The 12,769-nt window shown below is 48.5% G+C and overlaps 1 protein-coding gene across 1 annotated transcript; it reads left to right on the top strand.

Annotated features, from left to right (window-relative positions):
• The first annotated feature begins 70 nt into the window (after positions 1-70).
• Positions 71-12,377, top strand: calm1b (calmodulin 1b). Its single transcript, XM_068577739.1, has 6 exons — positions 71-226; positions 5,179-5,209; positions 5,994-6,137; positions 10,027-10,133; positions 10,438-10,573; positions 11,300-12,377. Exons 1-6 carry the CDS (start codon positions 224-226, stop codon positions 11,326-11,328), a joined length of 450 nt encoding a protein of 149 aa, XP_068433840.1. The 5' UTR covers positions 71-223; the 3' UTR covers positions 11,329-12,377.
• The last annotated feature ends 392 nt before the right edge of the window (positions 12,378-12,769 follow it).

The raw sequence follows: 12,769 nt of genomic DNA on the forward strand, positions 1-12,769 counted from the left end.
GATTGACATGTCTCCTACTGGAGGGCTGCGGCGCTGCAGCAACCCTGAAAGCGAAATAAGGAAGTGAGTGATCAGTGCTACTGCGGCGGAGGGATACACAGGCAATCCCCATTCTGGCCACGGCCAATATACACACTCCTAACCCGCCAGTGGAACTCCATCTAAGGAACGACCACACTCCTAGTCTGCCTCTACAGACCAACAAGCACACAACCCATCCGCCATGGTATGTATTGTCATTCATTCTATACGGCAAAGAAACGCGTTTTAATTTGAGCACAACCTGTTTACTACGAGCGGTACGGTGGCGCAACTGGATGATTTTTTTTGTTCCCGCTGCTGCATGTTCGTATCTTTCATGTTCAATCAGTGAGTCCGAGAGAAGACGGAAAACGCCCGCAAACCGCATTTCGTATGTTCTCGCTCGCGCACGGGGTAACGCGAGGCTCTGTTGTGGACTGGCTTTAGTCGTTTTTGCGCTATTTATGCCAGAAATACGGTCCACGTTTAACAACTGGACCGCATTTCCTCATAACTGCGCAATTGTACGGCATTAATCGGTCTTGGTCTGCGGCGGGTCAGGTGGCCGGTCCGCGGCTGCACGGTGCAGACCGGACGAGTTCTTGGACCACACCGAGTGCTGTCGTAATAACTAGCCAGCTATTGCGGCTCATTACGGGATAATTCTGCAGCCATAAATGCATCAGGGTGCATTTTTACAATCCGCCCTCAGAGCGCAGGCGTCTCGGGAAGCCTGCCTCGCGTTTATTAGAGACCCGGGAGAGCCCGACGCTGACACGCTCCCTGTCAGAGCCGACATGTTTCAGCCCGTCTTTTGGAGAGGTATCGGTTTTATTCTCCGTTTCCACCGTCTGCACGGTGCGAACACGGTACCCTCCCCTCCCCTCCCCCCGTTAGGAGCCAAACGAGCTGTCTGCGTATGACTTCTCCCTCTTTACTCTGTTGCACCATCTTGCTGCTCGAGGCGAGCCGTGATGGGTTATCGGCACTATTGCACCTCGTCTGTGTTCCGCGTCGGAAAGCGTCCATATTGTGTAATGACAAGGTTATAGCTGCAGGTCGGTCCAGACGCAGCTCCGCCTTCACTGCGGGCTCCTCCGGGTTTATCTCGGGCTGCGCTATCAGTCGGTGCTCCGGCGGCTCATTTGGTTACCTCTTTGCAAATGCTCGATGTCATGCAAATGTGGCTCCCGTGTGAGTTGAATCTCTCTCTCTCTCTCTCTCTCTCTCTCTCTCTCTCTCTCTCTCTCTCTCTCTCTCTCTCTCTCTCTCTCTCTCTGGACCGCCACAAACCACCACCAGCTGTAAAGTTCAGGCGACATTTTTCCACACCAAATAGGAATATTACAGGATCCTGATGCCACTTAAATTATTCCATATTTTAAAGCTTACACATTATTCTGGCGCAGCTTACATTCTGATTTGAACAAAACAGTGTTTCAATAGGCCTCAGTGACTTGGCAAAACACATTAACATCCACATCAGCCCACCATTCTGGCCAGATGTTGGAGACACACTCTCACACGCACGCTGACATCTGCAACCAGCTCTTGAAACAGAGCCCCTCCACCGGCTATGTCACACACAGGGAGGTTACTGGGCAGAAAGGATCTGCATGTGGAAAAGAGGCCTTCAAACTAATCTATTGATTATCAAGCCTGATAGATCATTAACGGCCCCAAGGGAGTCAAGAAGCTGTATCCCCCCGCCCCGCCCCCCCCTCCTCGCTGCTGTGATCAAATATCCCATGTATGGTATCGAGCTGCGATGCAGTTTCGTGTTGCAACACGGCGCAGTAATTGGAGTGTAAAGTGGAATTGTTATGGAGTTATGGAGCCGGCGTATCAGCATCTCTGAAAAGTTAAATCCGCAGGCGTAAGCCTCTTGTCTGCATCAATGCCGCCATTGAAGTGGAAACAGCCTCCCCCCATTGAGCTGAAAGTATCGGATAAGTAGTAGGTCCACGCTCAGGCCATATCCTATTGCTGTTACGCTCTTGTTTGCTGATGCATGTTTAGTAACTTGACGGACATCTGACCCGCTGCGATGAATAATTGATATGCTTGGCGGCAACACCTCGCCATGTCCCATGTGCCCAGGATCCATAAAGTGCTCTCTGCGGCGTGGAGGAGTACCACCATATGGTGGGCCGGCACTGTCCGCAGGGCGTGGGGAGGCTGCTGTTGTTTACACCCATCGTCTCCCCCCTCCCCTCAAGACACCAGCCCCGAGGCCTCACTGTCTTTTGTCCGGCCTCAAAGAGAAGAGGCGTTCAGCGCTCCGTGGCGCTCCGTACAGCCTTAGAAAGAAAGTGTGTGTGCCACACTCTCTCTTTGTGTTTGTGCTTGTGTTCGGATGAATGGAAGTGTGTGTGTGTGTGTGTGTGTGTGTGTGTGTGTGTGTGTGTGTGTGTGTGTGTGTGTGTGTGTATCACACCCATCTGTCGGAGCGACAGTTGATTGTGCGTCTGTCCCTCTGTGAATTCTGTGAATATGGAGAAGCGAGCTTCTGCAGGAATTGTTTGTACCCCTCTCTGTGACGGATCAGAAATTTGAAAAGTGCCTACAGCGTCGACGAAGAATATCGTTGGCGTTCTCTTACACCATTTTGCATCCCCCATCAAGTTAAAGCGAGTGTGAACAGTGAGCGATGCAGTATGTTTATACAAGGGTAATATGACATCCTCGCTGGCCCAGTGAACTGCCTCCTGCCTCCCGCAGTCTTGTTTGGAGCGCATTGCTGGCTCCGGCTGCCCAGGCAACGGAGGGAGTGGTTGACCCACTCGTGCCAGCGACCCCGCTGCCAGCAGAGCCCCCGATCCCCAAACACTCACACACCCCATACTCCTCTACAAGCTGTTAGAAGACTGGAGGCCTGGCAGTAAACGAGCTGGTTCATAGAGCGCTGTGGAGTATGAATCACAGGGAGTTTCCTCTTAACAGTATGTCACATATATATAGAAGGAAGAGGACACACAAAGGGGAGGAGGAGGAGGAGTTAGTACTGGGTGAAGTCCAAATGCCAGAGAACGAAGGAGGAAAAAGGAGAAAAGAAAGGGATGGGCCTGGTGGTGCAGCAGCACCGTGAGCCTCCAACAGCTTGGGCCTTAGCCAGAGAAAGATCCATAGCACTGAGTCACCATACCCTACACCCAGTCCACTTAGAGAGACAGCAGGGGACAGAACGAGTCGGCAGGAGCGACACGGCATGATAAAGAGGGTGACTAAGGAAAGAAAGGAAGGCAGGCTATTCAAGAGGGGTGAGGAATTAATGCGAGGAGAAGAGATGCGAGGGACAGAGGAAAGATAGGACCAGAAAAATCAAAGGGATGATGAAGAGAATGTGGGTAAAGCCAGGCAGCGCGTTAGCACTCTGCAGAGACGTTTTGTCTCTTGACATTTCCTATTGTCATGAATGTAATTGGAGACAGGAAGAGGGCGCGGGGTGGGAGAGGAAAAAGCATTGAATCATGTCATCTAATTGTACAAGCGCGCCCAGTGTTGTCCATGAAGCCCCTCGCTGGCTGGATCAATCCACTCTGCAGCGGCTGCTGCTCAAGCCATTGGGAGAGGCTTCTAGTTTCTGAAAATTCAAATGTCAGCTCGCAGTGTGTCATCTGCTGAATCTTGTCCAGTACAACCAAATCCAATTAAATTTACTGGCTCGGTTTGTACAAAATAAAATAGCCTCACTTCCAAACGTAGACTTTACAAGGCTCTAATTTCCACTGCCGTGGGATTTTGAAGGATGTCTTTGTTATTGAATGTTTGCTTGGCGGTATCCACGGCTAGATTATTTGTACAAACATAAACACACCGATGGGCTGGAGGAATTCGCTTGGAGGCAGAACTGGTTACTCTGACTAATTCACAGGAAACATGCGGATGGAAAGTATTGGTGTTGAGGAAGAATGCCATTAAGAGCAACTCGGTGTGTATTTACAAGAGTACACATGTTCATGTTAGTGTGCACATCTGTGACTACTCTATTTATGTGTGTGTGTGTGTGTGTGTGTGTGTGTGTGTGTGTGTGTGTGTGTGTGTGTGTGTGTGTGTGTGTGTGTGTGTGTGTGTGTGTGTGTGTGTTCTTTTGCTGCCAGGCCCATCGCACAATGCCAGTGTGGTCTGTTCACAATGATAATTAAAAGAGAATCTTTTTATATGAAGCAGGGATGGGAGGGAACATGTGGGAGGTATTTGCGCCTCAAGCTTTGTATTCACACTTTTACTGCTGAGGGTATTTGTTTGAAAACAGTAGCCGCTTCACAAAGAAGCTGCGTCTTTCTATGCAAAAGCCAGGCAGTAGATACTCGCCTGAAAAAAAAAAACACTTCAAGCTTGTATGAGTCACTATCAGCCATCACAGAGCCCCAGCTAGCAGAGGGAGCAGGCACATACACATGGGGGGGGGGGCTTTCTTTTCTGTTGGTATGACCATGGAAAACACTGCCAATCTGATCTGTCCTGGAACAACCCTGCCTAAACTTCCCCTCCTGGTCTGGAGGCAGCACTTCATCCATTTTAGTCCCTCTTGTGCGGACCGCCACGGTGCGACCTACTTTTTGAACATGGTGTGACTCGATCCCATGGAGCCTCTACTCAGCTGGGAATTAAAGTCTGTGCACTGCCTGTGTAGAGCTCTTTATAGCAGACCTCTTTGTTAAACCAACACAACCTTTTCAAAGAATTCTTGATAACGTGAATCTGATTTTCTGATTGTAAGCATCGGTATCAACTTGAAAGTGGAACTCCAGTCGCCATTAAGCTCTGACCACATTTTCTTCTGCTCAAGAGAGGAACATGCCATTTAGAGAAGAAATTGAAAGGACAAGTTAAGTCATAAATAATGAAACGAGTCCTCTAAGTGCACCCATCCCCAGTGCAGGGGTCTCTAGCTAATGAGGCTCGTAGTTAGTGCGGGTTGTTGTCTTTGGTAAACGTTCGCCGTCTCGAGAGCAGATTCCAGCTGAGGCCTTATGCGACGGCCCAACCCTCGCAGCGCTCCTGAACACTGTTACCAGTGTTGAGCATGTGGCACTCGGTGGGTGGGGACAACGAGGAATGCAATGATGTAGCAGTTTGGTATTTGGAGTGGTTGCTTTGTTGAGAACCTTCATTGTTTGTAACCCTTTTCTTTTTTCTTTTCTCCAACCACAGGCTGACCAACTAACAGAGGAGCAGATCGCAGGTAGGAATCTCCTTTACACCCGACTCCTTTCCTCGCATACACCCTGGCTACACGCCGTGTTATTCAATAACGTTCCTCTGTCACATTAGCAAGGTGACATCCCTCATTAGCTGCTCCGGTGGCCTCCACGACACTTGAGCATGGAGTGAAACTGAACGTTGAAGGAACTGGCAGCGGCCCTCCCTCGGTAGATCATTAGCTTTTCAAACTGAGCAGAAAGTAACAGGAAGAAGCATTTACAGCATGTCATGAGTCAGAAGTAAAACGCATGAAGCGACATTAAATCTCCATTTTTCCAGGGGAGCTCATGAGCACGCTCCTCCACTGAGGCACCTTGATATACTTGATGAATAAATGATGTGGCCTTTGTACTAGAACTGGAGGCTGCACCGATTCTTCGCATGCAAATCCTGTCTGTGGCTAATTAGCGTGTGCTAAGGCTCCATGGTTAATGCTCACTATTTCCTGCACATCTCTGGATGGCTCTTTATGGCCCCTAGAAGCCTGCTATCAAAGTACTCTGCATCCCTCTGTCTTAAAGTCTGAGATAAGATCCCTCTGTGGGTTTCAGAGCTCAGCACATTTACAACTTCACCTTTGTCCGTGTTCACGTGGGCCAATTTATAGACAAGAATGAAGTTAGGCAACCCAGTCACCTTTAGCCACGAGGGATTGATTAACGTTTACAACCTGACTGCAGCGTCCTAACGTAACCCGTTTCTGTTACCGCATCGCAACGGTACTCTAACCGCCCGCTCTCCCCCCTCCCATCCCACCCCGGCAGAGTTCAAGGAGGCTTTCTCCTTATTCGACAAGGACGGCGACGGCACCATCACCACCAAAGAGCTGGGCACCGTCATGAGGTCGCTGGGCCAGAACCCCACAGAGGCAGAACTGCAGGACATGATCAATGAGGTGGACGCTGACGGTCAGTATACACACACGACTGTAGGGCTGATGGGCGGCAGCTTAAATACCTGATTCACAAGAAGTACAAGTTCTCCAACCAGTTCAGGGAAAGGGTAACGATGACATCCAGTTATTAATGAATGTGTCATATAGCAATCCTTCTGAATATATGTCCATTTCTATTGAGAAGATGAGTGAATAAAATATTGAAATATTGTCTCGGATAAATTCATTGTTATATTAATTGGGAAATAAAAACAAGTTAATTGACTAAATGATTATTACGTGCAGCCCTTCTCGATTTGCCCATGATGTTAACAGTTATTCATGACTGAAATGTCAGTTATTAATAAGTACCCAGATAGAGAGGTCATATCAGGTGCCAAATAATGAACTAGAGTAATAACTCCTCAACAGAAGAGAGGACTAACTTTTAAAGGTCCTGCATCACAAAGACAGCAGAGATTTACATCTGTTTTGTGTTTGGTTTTCTGTCCCAGCAGGTAAAACATGTCACAGGACAAACTCTCAGTGCACTTCTGTCTTACATTACTGGGGGAAATGTATTTAAGAGATGGATAATCAGCAGTTAAATTGTTGTACTCGCATTTTCCAAAGTAGGAAGGGAGTTAATATGGGAAGGGTTTTAATATTTAGGTTAATAAGGTGATGCCATTCTGTTCCCATCAGCAGTTTAACTGATCCTTTCCTGCTCACGCCCCCGTTTTAATCAGGGAAATGACTGACAGTTAAAGACCAAATATACCTCAATACGAGGTGCTAGAGTCCTTTGGGGGATTTATTCATTTAATTATCCATTCATTTGAGTCATTTCAGAGGAATAAGACCATAATTCCACATAAGCATTTTGTTGCATGACTTGGGTGATAAAAGCTCTTTGACATGATGGATTAAGTACAGCATCCATTACTGCCCATCCCGGTGTTGTTGCCCACCTCCCTCCCCTTTTCTACCAACTGTCAACCAACTGTCCGGGCCAACTGTCTGGCCGGCGTTACTTTCAGATGACGTGTCCTTCTGTGTCAGCACTTTAGTCACCGAGTGTTCGTCTCCATCATCGCCTGCCATGACAGAGATATGGGTGTTCAGGAGGTGCTTTCAGAGCTGGCGAGGAGAGCAGGCTTAAGTGTCAAAAGACTGTTAGTGTTAGCTCAGGGCCATGATTCAAGGCAGAGTCTCCGTAGGAACAGACATCTTTATTTCCCCCCCCGCCCAAAGGTGCTGTGATAGAGAGAATGACAGAATAATAATGCATTTAAGTTATATAGCGCTTTTCATGGTACTCAAAGACACTTCATGGAAAAATCAAGTATTACGAGAGAGAGAGAGAGAGAGAGAGAGAGAGGAGTCGTACAAGTTTGTTTGCAACTGAGCTGACCATCCTTGAGTGGAGGATGTGAGCTGTAAGTGGGCCTTTACCACTGCTCTGTCAGCTTATAGGATTTTGTAAATGGGACCGCATTGATCAGGAGAAATCGATCGGCACCGCGCAGCTCAGCCGCCCCTCTGTTGAAACGCCCTCCCACCATCCTCCGTGCCCTACCCCTCCCCCTCTGTTACATCTAGGAGCAAGCACACACACACACACACACACACACCATCACCAACCTCCCCTTGTTCTGCCTCTGCCTCCCTTGGCTGATGCAATCTAGGTCAGACGGCAATGAAGCTAGTAATGGAAAATAAAAGTGGTTACATAAGGTCTCTATGCGCTCTGCACATCCAGTACCCACATCGGCAGCAATGGGATGTCAGCTGGTCCATAGAAAATCAGCTTTATTTACCAAACAAGGAGGCTACGGCAAAGAAGTAGAATGAATGGATGGGGGGAGAGGACGGACGGCTTCAGACGGGCAGAGAGCTGCTGAAAAGAACTAGTCTCCTGGCTATTAGATTTGTCAAAGCCCAGCCGCTATTTCTGAACAGTGTGGGGTACAGTACGGAGGAATGGCTGCTGTTGGTTTCGCTGCCACACAGATCGGGAAACCAGCTCACCGCACCCGCTCCAACATCCAGGGTTTCATATTGCGGACGTACGATTAAAAAGGTGGAACGACTTAAATGGGGATCAAATGACCGCACGACATAAATTGTAGCTTCAGTGGCAACGCATCACTCGTCATCATTACACAACGCCGCCTCTCGCTCTCATCTCCGGGATGGAGTTGGCGCTGTGGCGCAGGAGGAGCCATGACCACACATTTGAAGAGCGCCGAGATGCCTCAGCCTGCCATAGTTTGCGTCAGCACCTCTTATGTGTAATCGCACCGTCTCCCACTCGGTTCACTCCTTATATTTCTCTCCTCTTCACAGCTCCCTCATCTCCATCTCCCTCTCTACCGCCCACTCACCCCCTCCCTCCCTCCCTCGCTTGCTCTCTCTCTCTTCCCCTCCCACCATTTTCTCTCTTGCTCCCTATCTTCATCCCACCTTGCCTCTGTCCCTCCTTTCCTTCGCTTCCTTCCTCCACCGCAGCAGCTGGCTTGCAGTGCAGTTGAGCAGATAAGGCCCGAGGGCTTCCTTGCCTCTCCTGTCGTCGTCGTCGTCGCCCCCCTCAGATGATGTTTTTTCCAGTTGCATTCGTAACCTTCTCCAAGCCCGGCTCCCAAACCCCCCTCCCCCTCCTTCACTCCCTCCCTCCCCCGCCTCCCTCCCCCAGTGGCAGAGTGTGTTCCCTCGGTGCTGCTGGCTGTCTCTGTGTGTTAGATAACAGGTCCTTAGATTGTTACCCCGGGCTACGAGATCACCATCTGCCCCATCACATTACTGCATCCCTTTTCGTTACACACACACAAACATTCATTCTGGCTCTCCGTTCTCTCATTCGCTCTCTGAGACGCGCTCTGTCATTGGTTAATCTGCGTACAATCCCTCCCTCCTCCCCATCTGCCCCCCCCCCCCCTTCTCCTGTGGCTAATCCTCCCGGGTGCTTTGCCCTCGGTGTCCCTGACCTTCTCTTCAATCCCCTGACATTTTTTCTAGTGTCAGTTTTTAATTACAATACACCGCCACGCTTACTCCCGACATCTCCGGGTCTCCATGAAAAGCAGAGCTCGCCGCCGTTAGAGCCACCTCCGGCCATCCCGTCCTCCCTCCCGGGGAGTCAGTTGGTGAGCTGCTGAGTTCTTCATAGATCCGTCCTCTGTCAAGAGGGTCTGATCCCCTGGTAATCCTGTCTTGACAACAGTAACATGGATATTGATCCGACCGCACGCTTACGGCGCAGCAGCTGCCAGTAGCCCCATCAAAACGGTGTCAGAATGTTGATGGGAAAGGGGGACAAACAAGGACTTAGGGAGAAGGATATAAGTGGACATGAAGGATGAATCTGGGTTGAAGTTCCCCAACCTCTTTTTTCCCCCTCCAGCCAGAGCTTCTGACACAGGGCACCAGAAAAGGAGCCGTAGATTGATCTGGGCTCGTTGAAGGCCGAGCTGCACGGTGTGCTATATGTCTGCATTATGGATGACTGGCCATGGGTCCCCCTGCTACCCTGCTGCCTCGTGTTTAACGTATACAGCATCTTTCCAGGGCTTCCCTGAGGAAGAAAGAGAAACACACACACACACACACACACACACAGATTCCCCTCCCCCCTCCTCGCAGCCTTTGGTAGCGGTGTTTATCACAGGAAGGAAGGTTTATATTAAACCTTACATTTTACATCGCTGCGATTTGTCACGTCTCAAGTTGCACTGCCAGGTGGAGAGAAGCTAGGGCCCGTAGGAGGATCGTAAATAGAGACCACAGTAGAAGACTAAATGAATAATAAGTCCTCCAGCTCTCATCAGCTAAATGTTCTCTCTATTCATCCCTGTTTGCTTTTAACTAATTGCAGCATTTTCTTTTCACTGATTAAATTGTGCCTCATTGATCACCTATTCCAGGTAATGGAACCATCGACTTCCCGGAGTTCCTGACCATGATGGCCAGAAAAATGAAGGACACAGACAGTGAGGAGGAGATCCGCGAGGCTTTCCGGGTATTTGACAAGGTAAAATAAAGGTTTCAGAGTATGATGAGGAACTTAAAGAACCGTTTCCACGCTATGCAAACGTTTTAGCTTCGTTGTGATCATTTAATGGATGTGGAGTAAGAGGTCAGGCCATCTGGGAATCTGTTTCCATAAGCATAAGTACTCAAAGATAACTCAAGTTACAGTCAGTTTAAGTCTTCCAACTTATGAGTCTGCACGGCTCCTCATCTATCAATCTGGTGGGGATTCGTCCCTCTGCACGTCGTTAGCCTGTGGAATTGTTTCGGTTTCACACATTTGATCCCATGGCGGATGTTTCCAGGACGGAAATGGCTACATCAGCGCCGCAGAGCTCCGTCACGTCATGACGAACCTGGGGGAGAAGCTAACGGACGAGGAGGTGGACGAGATGATCCGAGAAGCAGACATCGACGGGGACGGACAGGTCAACTATGAAGGTAAAAGAAAGACGGCAGCAAAGGAACACGCCACGGTGCACAATTAGCTTTTGTTTCTAGGCCACGGCGTGAGCTTTTATTAAACAGGGGGACCAGAGCACTTCCTTTTCCAAGCTGTGTATTTCTCTGAGGGCCAGACAAGCCAGCCACACATAATATTAGTTATTAGATAGGGGCTATAGATGGAGGCTGCTGGAACAGGGATCCTTCTGAATTATCATCAGTGTGCCAGGAGCCTTTTCACTCCTCCTCTCTCGCTGCCTCCCCCCCCCCACCCCCTACCGTCGCTCCGTTGGCACATTACACGAGAGACTGCACTCATTTTCTAGAAGGCTGTTGATATATTATGAACAGTCCATAAGTCCTGACTGAAAAGTGCCCCGCTTCTATACTCCCATTGTACCGAGGAACAACGGAGAATATGAACTCCGCAGACAATGAGAGCCTTCTCTTGTTTTATTTATCTTTCATGTTGCATGTGTGCGTGCATCCACAGCCGTAACCACGGTGTCGCAGCTTTTTTTTTTAATCAGATGGGTTTAATGAGCTGAACGTGGATGCTGTTTTGAAAGGGGACACTAATTAGGATGTGTTCTGAACCTGCTCAGGTTGATTAAAACATGTAATAAAGCATTTAATAATTTAGCAGGTTGCTGTTCTTCCTGGCAACAGCCCTAATCCTGACCTCCCTATTGTCTTCTGTTCTCTCTCTCTCCCCCTCTGCAGAGTTTGTACAGATGATGACTGCAAAGTGAAGCTGGCCCGCCCCGTCCTGCCCCCCTCTTAGAAGAAAAAAAAAAGGAAAAAAAAGTTTTACTTACCTCTTGGGAAAAAAAAAAAAATGTTCATTTATTCATACTGTTTCTGTATAGAAAATAATTGAATGTTGAAATAAAATATCCTTCTGTCCACACAGGAAAAATATAAAAATATACAAAAAATATCTGCATGAAAATGATGGTTAGTGATCCTGTCCCCTCCCCCCGGAGATCAGTTTAGCATCAGTACTTAACAAGTAAAAATAATAATAACAACAAACCCTGTAACTACTACTTTCAGACTAAAGCAAAAGCATTTGGCGAACTCCTTCCAGTCCCATTTGCTCGTGGTAAATGTCTGGGCTGGCCATCTCTTCTTTCTGTCTGTTTTCTGTTCTTCATGCATGCAGCTTGAGACCGGAGCACTAACCCCCGCCCCACATCCCTCCTCCGGGCTACCAGAGCGTGCTGATTCCACTATAAGCTGTCCTCTTGTTGGTTTGGTACAGTTTTTTTGTATTTTGAGAGGAACCCTGTACTGTTAAGATGAGCGAGTATACCAGGTTCTGACTCTAGCGTTAAAGTGGAATGGGACTTAATTGTATGCTAGATAAAAAAGAGAAGAAAAAACAATGTACAAAAAATACATTTTCAAATGTTTGGCATGTTCTTTTGTTTTTGTTATGTTATTTGGACGGCCATCTTAGTAGTTGTGCGTCCTGCCCTTTTTAAAGGAGGGGGGACCTAAAGAGTCTTACGGTGAGCTTTCTGTTTTCTTTCTCTTTTCTTTTCTTTTCACTGAGATGGAGCGTCTGTCCTCTTTTCTTGCAAGAGAGAATCACTGGCCTTCACTTTTCGTTTTCTTCTTCTGTTTCTCGACTCAGACAGCAGCGTAGTGAGGGGTGTTCTGTGTTCGCAGCGCATGCTATTAGGGGTGTCAGCACACCAGTCTTCGCAACTGTTCGTCTGAGTTCAGTTTACATTCATTCCAAGTTGTACATGCTAGTCTTTATTTTTTTTTTTCAAATAAAAGACCATGAACTTTATCACGTCTCGCGTCGTTCTTCTTTGACTCCGAGTGTGGACACGATGGAGGCGGCGACCGCGAGCGTTGACAAGACGAGCGGGTCAATAAAACATGACTGAGGTGCGTCTGCAGGACTCTCCATCACACACGGCAGAGAGCTTCTCTCGGGGGAGGGAGAGGCAGCCCGACTGTTTGCTCAGGCCCTCGGCGCTGAATATACATGCACATCTATGACGCCTCTCTTCTCTCTCTCTGGAGACCTGGCTGGTTGCTAGGCAACAGGAACATGCTGTAACTGGGATGTTTTTTTGTTTTTTTTTTAAAAGGCAAGTGGGAGTTCGAATAAACCCTCCTGCTTCTGCTGATGACTCCATGTTGGCTTGTCCTAGTAATGCAAACCAGGCCACAACG

Source organism: Clinocottus analis, unplaced genomic scaffold (assembly GCF_023055335.1).
Source record: "Clinocottus analis isolate CAN_PGR_092001 unplaced genomic scaffold, fCliAna1.0.p SCAF_15, whole genome shotgun sequence".
NCBI lineage: Eukaryota > Metazoa > Chordata > Actinopteri > Perciformes > Cottidae > Clinocottus > Clinocottus analis.

Coding starts and splice junctions, on each gene's coding strand:
- calm1b (XM_068577739.1), top strand. Junction 5,210..5,993: donor AACAGAGGAGCAGATCGCAG/GTAGGAATCTCC, acceptor CCACCCCGGCAG/AGTTCAAGGAGGCTTTCTCC. Junction 10,134..10,437: donor CTTTCCGGGTATTTGACAAG/GTAAAATAAAGG, acceptor GGATGTTTCCAG/GACGGAAATGGCTACATCAG.